Consider the following 10,000-nt stretch of genomic DNA (forward strand, 5'->3'; position numbering starts at 1 on the left):
CATCCCAGGCGAATACCTGTTTCTGCTGTTCTTGTTGTTGTAAGACCAAGGCACGGCGGATTCACTCATTCTTCAGGTAACGAAAGTGGCAGAGGTGGACGGAGGCAGAACCTTCTTTGAACAAGGTAGAGGACGGAATGACGAGTGTTTCAAGGTTACCCTTTTTTTTTTTTTCACTCAAGCAACTTTCAACTTCAAATGCTTCTTGAGGCTGCTACTACGCTTCTTCTTGTATTGATTTCAGGGCTGGAACCACGGCAGGACAAACCAATTCGCGACCAGAAGACGCCTTCAGGAGGTGATATCCTGAAGAATTTCTTTCTAGAAGCCTGTCGTTTGCCTTTGCCAGACCCTTGCAGAAGACGAAGAAGAAGGGGAAGAAGGAGATTACCAATATGGCGTCTGATGTACTGGTCGTTTCTTGATTCCCTTCTTCAGGATGTGCTCTGCTGTTGTCACCTCGATGCAGAGTCCAAGATGCTTTCTGCCCGGAAGCTGCAAATGGTAACCAAACAATGTCAGTTCATTTTTGCCTAAGAGATGTTTCTCCTTAAGATCTATAAGGCTGCAACATCCAATATGTGGGTCTGTTTGTGCTTTGCGATTAAAATAGACATTGATGTTCATTTAATAAAAATCTCTATTTGAATGTTAAAAAAATAAGCTTTTGATTTACTTAAACAGACGATTTAAACCGTAGCATATAAATCTATGCATATCTACTAGCGTGACATTTACGCGAAATTCTTTTAAACATCTAAATAATACATATACAATATGACATCTAACTAAATTTCAAACCTTTTCAACCATAAAGGCTTTCTAGGTCAAACGGTAAAAAAAGAGAAAAAAACTAATGAACAAATGTGACGAGTTTTTTTTTCTGTAACTTTTCAGGATAATTATTTTTCGTCTCGTTTTTGTGGTCAGTCATACGCTGACAACAATGTTACACAATTAAAACAATAAAGATGTCTTTTTTCAAAGTAATGAACAAAAATAATTCAGAAAGAATGCCTGACCTAATTTTGCTTTGTGTGATAAAATATGATACACCATGACGATATACTTTTCTTTTAATCCCTGCATAAAGTGGATGCTTTTACAATGTAATATTAATCACATCCAATATGCAATAAATCTAGGTTATAACACTGCAGCTCATACATAAACTATATATACATACTGTATATACATACATACATACATACATACATGCATATATATACATATATATACACATACGTATATATACACATATGTGAGAGAGAGAGAGAGAGAGAGAGAGAGAGAGAGAGAGATAGATGTCAATAAAATAAGAGCTAACACTGTGGTGTCTTGCACATTAGGAAGAAAACTAATTTGTTGCAAATAGGCTAACTGACTTTGCAAAAAGCATTATGTGCAAAAAACCTCTATATTTTTCAACCTGTACGGACATAAATAAAAAAAAAAAAAACACTCCGTAAGATCCGATCAACTGTCCGGATCCGCATGAAAGCTTTTCGGTTCAGACATTTAAACTTTTCGTCAGACCGGATAGGTGGAGTAACCAATAAATGCGGTTACTAAATCTACGGAGCGGACAGGTATATTTCAAGTTTCTCTGAAGACAAGTAAATACAGTACGTTTCAATTTTCTCTGGGTTGGATCAATCAAAATTAAAACTTTCTCAATCCACGTCCATCTCATGAACGCTCACTGAAGTTCGTTTTGTTAACAGACAGCCACACACACACACATAGATGGAAAGTTAACGTAAGAATAAAATACTATCAATTGTTTTCACAATTACGGTACGGTCTGTTCGTAATTCATTTCCTCCATACATTGCACCGTTCTTAATAACTATTTATCTATTAATTTATTAACCTATTCTTTCTTTTTTTTTATAATTGATCTCTTATTTCTGTATTTCGCACTACCTTTCTGTTCTTCTTCCTAATGAACACCATATTCTTTGGAAGCTTGAATTTCAAGTCAATGGCCCCTGTGGCGGGCTTGTTCCATATGAATGGGGTTCATCGCCTGACTAATAATAATAATAATAATAATAATAATAATAATAATAATAATAATAATAATCTCGGCTAGAATCATTCGACCAATATTTACATTCCGTCCTAAAACGAAGTAGGAAGCAAAAACAGTCGCCATAATTAAAAACAAGACAGTGGAATTTTGTGAACATAAATCAAGATTTATGGTATGCATACCAATCGTGGCCAAGATGACGCGTGGAATTTTCACGCGCAGTACTGACAGGTTATTAAGATTATTATTATTAAAATAGTTTTACCAGACCACTGAGCTGATTATCAACTTTCACAGGGCTGGCCTGAAGAGTTTGAGCACTATAATTATTTTACACTCACACACACACACACAAACATACTACACACGCATACACACACACACACACACACATATATATATATACATATATATATATAATATATATATATGTATATATATAATATATTTATATATTATCAGTTGTTATAATTTTTTTTTAAGAATTTTATCATTGGATTATTTGCAAATGTTGGGGCTTCTGAGAAAATGTCACTGATCGATTTACTTCCAAAACTTGATAGTTGCTGATGATTATACTTTGGACATTCATACAGTAAATGTTTAACCTTACCAAGAACACCAAATTAATCATGTCTAGTAAGGTAAATGGGGCTGCCAAACATGGAAGGAAATGTTATGGAAATATATATATATATATATATATATATATATATATATATATATATTTTTTTATTTCTCGTAGCATTTCCTTCCATGTTTGGTGCGTCTCAAAAAATTACTTTTTACTTTTTAGTGCATTTTAATAAAAGCGTGTTTTAAAGACTTTTTATATTTTTTTTTATTTTGTATTTTTTAGTTTTGACAGACATTGTAACCGATTTATGATTGTATTAAAAAAATTGAACGTGATATCCTGTCGAGCCAAAGAAGGTTTGAAAAATCTGAAGAGTTTCATACAAATCCTTAGATACAGGGAGAGGTCACTGCAGGACCACTAGAGGTCACTGTTGACCCACTGATTATGTAAGGTTGTAAAGTCACCGGGATTGAGTAACCATGCAACATTTCAAGTCCATCGACGAAAGGAACAGGTCGAAAACTGAGTTATAAGTTTTGACCCAAACAGACAGACAGACAGACAGACAGACAGACAGACCCAGAAGTCAAGTTAAATAAAAGCATGTAAAAACAAAAAGTCCAGACTGATTAACGATCATATTGCAAGGTTTGCAAATGACAAGACATCAGGGACTCTTTGCCAGTATCGAATATCACGGCACTGCTGTTCAACTTCTCATGCAACACCAAATTGTACGACACTAACAGTCAAGAATAACCAAGTCTGAATTTTACGAATTTAATAAATCCATATTTTTAAAATAACAGGCTCACGTTGGTATGTTGTGGTTAATAAAGACATCGACCAGGATGAGAGAGAGAGAGAGAGAGAGAGAGAGAGAGGCACAGAAATAATTTCGACTAGAATATTTTTAATTTACATACAGATAAAAAAGAATAAGCGTATACGGAATCGAACTAGAATTTTAAAAACTTGAATAAAAAAAAATGAATGACATACAGATACACAATGTAGCTTGGCTTCATTTCTTGAATAAGGATAAATAAAATGAAAAACTAACATATAAAAAATACTCACGAGACTATCTAAAAAAAATTTTTTAATCATACCTAACGGAAAGGGAATAACTGAAAATAAACAAAATAACAAATACAAATTAGAAAGTATTTAAAGAGTGTTTACAAAAAAGTCCTTTAAACATACCTAACGAAGCGGAAATAACTGAAATTAAGTAAACAAACAAACAAACAAATAAACAACGACACATCAAAACCGAAACATGGCAGGCGCCACAATCACAATCCAGCCAATCATGTCAGTTCATTTCCTACGGATTAGCCAAGCAGCCAAACGTCCAATCAGGAGGGAGGAAGAGTGACACCCGAAGTCATAACAGTAAATCCGATTAATAATCGTGGAAATGGAAGACACGGGAATGCGAGGACACCCGGAAAGAAAGAGGGAAAATAATGAGCATTGCAGTTTCTTGTTAGGTAGGAATATCACTGGGCGGGAGGATGTGTGATGTGGATCGCTGGATAGCAATTCAGTCGAGTAAATTAAAGACGCATTGCTTGTTTCTTCTTCTTTCTCTCTCTCTCTCTCTCTCTCTATATTATATATATATATATATATATATATGTGTGTGTGTGTGTGTGTGTGTGTGTGTGCGTGTGTATGTGTTTGTAAATATGTGCATATGTATGTGCATATATATACACACACATACTGTGTATATATATAAATATAAAATATATATATATATATATATATATATATATATATATATATATAAAGATAAAATCCACAAGGAAACGGAAACACTGGAGTGCTGCGAGGCCTTTCGACACTAGTTTATTTATATATTCATCACGTTCCATATTTTCGTGATATATATATGTATATATATATATGTATATATATATATATATATATATATATATATATATATATATATATATATATATATATATATACACATGCATATACATACATGCATAGATAGAGAGAGAGAGAGAGAGAGAGAGAGAGAGAGAGAAAATGTTCAGCGCAGAACCAGTAAACTTCAAGGTTGAATCAGTCACACTAACATCTGGAGTAGCTGTTTTTTGAGTTAAAAAAAATAGCCCGTGACTCCAGAAAATGTTTAGAATCTTTCAGACCTCTTTATCGCGAGAGTTTTAACAGGGTATAATTTTGGTTCTGAAAAAAACTCATTTTGCGACAAAACTGTATGAGACAAAATCAAATTAACCTTGGTAAAATATATTTACCTCGAAACAATGAGTAAAAGTACAACTATTTATAAAAGTACAAATTAATAAAATAGTATTTAAAATATCTGCTGGAAAGCCATTTCAGACCTAAACTATCTTATGCAAAATTATTACTTCCAAATGAACTCCTATGAAAAAATCATATAAAATCTATCATTACAAACATCCGCGTAAGTACATCTCAAACATTCCCAAGCACGTCCTCGATAAAATAGAGCGACTATAAAATTTAGGCCAAAGGCCAAGCGCTGGGACCTATGATGAGGTCATTCAGCGCTGAAACGGAAATTGAGAGTAAAAAGGTTTGAAAGGTGTGACAGGAGGAACACCTCGCAGTTGCACTACGAATCAGCTGTTAGGAGAGGGTGGAAAGCATCATGGAAGAAAGAGAATATGAAAGGAGGTACAGTAAAACGTATGAAAGGGGTTGCAGCTAGGTGCCGAAGGGACGCTGCAAAGAACCTTAAGTAATGCTTACAGTGCACCGCATGTGGTGCACTGACGGCCCTAACACCCCTACAAGGCGTCCTTTTGATCCGGCTGCTCGCTAACCCTGGACTATATGAAAACAAAAATGGCCCCAAAAGAGAAGCAATTCAGAAACAAGGCATAATTGGGGGGGGTTGGGGAGAGAGAGAGAGAGAGAGAGAGAGAGAGAGAGAGAGAGAGAGAGAGCCCTTTCCGTGCATGTTATTACGCCTTGAAAATGCATGACGCAAACCTTTCCCTTCCCCTAGGATTGCAATAAACAACAAGTAAGGAAATCATGATGAAAGAGAAACGCGAGCTCTGGTTAATGACCTCTCTCTCTCTCTCTCTCTCTCTCTCTCTCTCTCTCTCTCTCTCTCTCTCTCTCTCTCTCTCTCTCTCTATTTTTCTTTGTGTTCATATACGAGGGGAAGAGAAACATTACTGTACAATGTCTGTCTGTCTGTCTGTCTGTCTGTCTGTCTCTCTCTCTCTCTCTCTTTTTTATAGTTCATACACGAGGGAAAAAGATGACTGTATAATCCCTTTCTCTCTCTCTCTCTCTCTCTCTCTCTCTCTCTCTCTCTCTCTCTCTCTCTCTCTCTCTCTTTGTAGTTCATACTTGATGGAAAACGACATTAATATATAATCTCTCTCTCTCTCTCTCTCTTTATAGTTCATACTCGAGGGAAAGAGAGATATAACTATATATTCTCTCTCTCTCTCTCTCTCTCTCTCTCTCTCTCTCTCTCTCTCTCTCTCTCTCTCGTTTCTAGCACCAATGTCCACTGAAGACCACACCAATAACATTCCTTTCCGCGCCATTGTTATTTCAAGGTTAGCGCCGACGTTAACGGCCTTCTGCATGGATACTCATCAGTGACCCAATGACGAGGAAAGCCTCCAAGTACAGACACTGCGTCAAGGTATATATTCGCGAATGTCTCTCTGCATCTAAGTCTTTGTGTTTACATGAGACCACGATCCCCTGGGCTTTCTCTTCTGGATTTCCCCTCAGGGGAATTCATTCGTTAATTTACTTTTTCTTTCCTAATGACCAATCTCTTCTTTCTGTATTTCATATTGCCTTCTGGTACTTCTTTCAGATGTTTCCCATTACCTTCTGCTACTTCTTTCAAAAAATTATTGCCTTTTGTTACTTCTTTCAGATGTTTCCCATTACGCTTCTATTACTTCTTTCAAAAGGTTCCTATTGCCTTTTGTTACTTCTTTCAAATGTTTCCCATTACTCTTCTATTACTTCTTTCAAAAGGTTCCTATTGCCTTTTGTTACTTCTTTCAAATGTTTCCCATTACTCTTCTATTACTTCTTTCAAAAGCTTCCTATTACCTTTTGTGGCTACTTTCAAATGTTTCCTGTTACCTTCTGTTACAACTATTCCTATTACCTTTTGTTACTTCTTTCAAATGTTTCCCATTATCTTCTGCTACTTCCTTCAAAAGTTTCTTATTACCTTTTGTTACTTCTTTCAAATGCTTCCTATCACCTTCTATTACTTCTTTCAAATGTTTCCTATTACCTTCTGTTTCTTATTTCAAATGTATCCTATTACCTTCTATTACAAATTTTCCTATTACCTTCTGTTACTTATTTCAAATGTTTCATATTGCCTTCTGTTACTTCTTTCAAATGTTTCCTATTGCTTTCTGTTACATATTTTCCTACTATCTTCTGTTGCTTTTTTCAAATGACACTATATTCTATGAAAGTTTGAATTTCAACTGCATGGCCCCTTCGGTGGGCTTGTTCCATACGAATAGGGGTTATGTTCTGAATAATAATAATAATAATAATAATAATAATAATAATAATAATAATAATAATAATAATAATCAGGATTTTCCCATATAATTTTGAAAACACTAGGTTGGTAATGGGCTGGAGTACCAAAGGAATGAATGGCTTTCATGAATTTTGAAGACTGCTATCCTGAGGAAATTACTATAATAATTTATTCCGTCTTTTTAGTTTTCTGTGTGAGAAAACTATTGAAATGGCTTTGTCCGTGCGCACTTTTTCTGTCCGCCCCCAGATTTTAAAACCTACTGAGGCTAGAAGGCTGCAAATTGGTATGTTGATCATCCACCCTCTAATCATCAAATATACCAAATTGCAGCCCTCTAGCCTCAGTAGTTTTCATTTTATTTAAGGTTAAAGTTAGCCATGCTCGTGCGTTTGGCAACGCTATAGGACACGCAACCACCGGGCCGTGGCTGAGAGTTTCATGGTCCGCGGCTCATACAGCATTATACGCTGTACAGAAAACTCGATTGTGCCGAAGAAACTTCGGCGCATTTTTTACTTGTTTTGTATAGATCCCCTGCTGGGAAATTTCTTCTCCCTGATTTTGGTATTAGCCCCTGGCACTGCCTTTCAGTTAGATTACTGTACATGCTTTATAGAAGTCATATAAATGGATTATAAACGTGTATATGTGTTTGTGTGTTTATTGTGCATACAAGTGTATGTCTGTGTGTGTGTGTGTTTTTCCTATCCTATATATATATATGAAAGGAATGTAATAATCACCATTAATTTCTTGGGGGTTCATCTAATTGTATGTGAGCAGGAAGGGAAATCCTTTCTGTAATGTCAACCCTAAACCCGGAGAAGACAGAAGGGTTGAGCGAAGGTTTGAGGACCCTGCCTTGTCAACACACCCAAAATTGCTCTATCTTGGAGCACAACATGGTACTCAGACTACTGAGGGAACAGATCACAAAGAGACCCGCTTCGTTCAATCACCGGATTGTTTTTAAAAGTTTATCGACTATTGATTTGCTCCTCTGGCATTTAAGAAGAAAGTCTCTCTTCACAGTCCAAGAAAAGGTGTTGAGTTTCACAGGGACTTCAATCTACTTCTCAGCTAAATCTCTAGTCGGGGTTGCTGCTTTTGATGAGCCCCTCCAGCTGACTCTGTTCTGAACGGCTCATTTCATAATGAAAATAATAGTTTTATAGAGAGTAACTCGCGTATTTTCCAAAGCTCAACGCCAGCATAAGTACATAGCAGGATGGGGCTTAAATATTGCTTATATTCCCTACCAGAAGAGGCCAGAAATAATTATGAAATCATTTATGGCTCAAATATTGCTTCTATTCCCTACCACATAAGTCCAGTATTAATTAGAAAATTATCGAGAGAACTAATACATCCCATTAAGAATATAATATGGACATAACTCAGCTAATCAGATAATGGCCTTATATAGGTGAATGACATCTTGCCAGTGATCAAGATTAATGAGGGCTTCCTAGCATAATAATGCAGGGGCAAAGGGAGCACTAAGGGTGCGTTAAGGGTACGGTAAAGTAATGGTACGGGTTAAAAGGGCGAAGGGCTTAGCTCTTGCACGGTTCCACCCGCACCCTTATAAATGAAGAGATGGCCTCCACCTGCTCTTTAAAATCCATTAATAATGTCGGAGCCACGTGGAGCTTCCCTTTGACCAGGCAGATGGAAAGGTCAAAATGTGGCCTTACGGAAAATAGGAATTCATTCATTAGAAAAATATGCTCTCTCTCTCTCTCTCTCTCTCTCTCTCTCTCTCTCTCTCCTCTCTCTCTCTCTCTCTTGTGTTAGACTGTATCTCGCTTTAAGAAGGAACAAGCTCACAGGTAGGCTTTAAATTCATTGTTTTTAAATAGAGAAATGAGAGAGAGAGAGAGAGAGAGAGAGAGAGAGATTTGGGCAACGAAGCGTACCATTAATGTGTAATTAATCATATGATTACATATACAACACAACCCTAACTAACCCTCAACTTGAATGGAAGTATTCTCTCTCTCTCTCTCTCTCTCTCTCTCTCTCTCTCTCTCTCTCTCTCTCTCTCTCTCTCTCTCCTCTCTCGTGCACCTACACAAACACAGTCATACTATATATAAACAAAAACCGAAAACTTATCAATAATAGAAATTTTTCTTAAAAAATAAACAAAAATTTCACTACAAACAATAAAAATTTATATATATATACTCGTGAGCATTATGCATATATACATACATACATACACACACACACACACACACACACACATATATATATATATATATATATATATATATATATATATATATATATATATATATACTCGTATATATATATATACTCGTATATAATTCAACTAATGAAAACATGAAACGTGTTTCATCTAAATATATTCCTGACTCATCGGATCAATCCCGGTCTTTTAAATTGACCACATAGGTCAAATGGTAGCGCCCTGGCTCTCATTTCAAAGACCGGGGTTTCATCCCGATGTGTGTCAGAAATTTATGTAAGTATGTACGTATGTATATGCATATATATATACCCGTATATATATACACACATATATATACCGTACATATTCAACATATATAAATAATAACATTTATATAATATATGTATTTATATATATATATATATATATATATATATATGTAATATACACACGCACATATATATACATATATGTGTGTGTGTGTATCCCTCATTCATAATTATTGCGTTCTTCTTAGCACTCTACCAAGCGGACACTGTTTCAAAAGGCAACGTCCTCTCCTGAGCAGCCTGACATATTCAGGAAATGTCAACATCAGCTGACGAGAGATTTGCCGTACCCTACACGTGCTGT

At 35.8% G+C, this 10,000-nt stretch overlaps 1 protein-coding gene across 8 annotated transcripts in view; it reads right to left on the reverse strand.

Moving 5' to 3' along the window:
- The window catches only part of ktub (Tub domain-containing protein ktub), a 506,836-nt gene that overhangs the window by 452,039 nt on the left and 44,797 nt on the right, over window positions 1-10,000 (reverse strand). For 3 of the 8 annotated variants that reach the window (XM_067096893.1, XM_067096892.1, XM_067096894.1), the window contains exon 2: window positions 17-495. The exons of 4 other annotated variants lie outside the window; for them this stretch is intronic. In XM_067096893.1, coding sequence (XP_066952994.1) covers window positions 17-69 — 53 coding nt within the window. In that variant the 5' untranslated portion in view covers window positions 70-495. Of the gene's footprint in view, window positions 1-16; window positions 496-10,000 lie in introns of those variants that run through there. One more of the 8 variants, XM_067096896.1, reaches the window with a different exon arrangement.

Source organism: Macrobrachium rosenbergii, chromosome 53, assembly GCF_040412425.1.
Source record: "Macrobrachium rosenbergii isolate ZJJX-2024 chromosome 53, ASM4041242v1, whole genome shotgun sequence".
NCBI classification, from domain to species: domain Eukaryota; kingdom Metazoa; phylum Arthropoda; class Malacostraca; order Decapoda; family Palaemonidae; genus Macrobrachium; species Macrobrachium rosenbergii.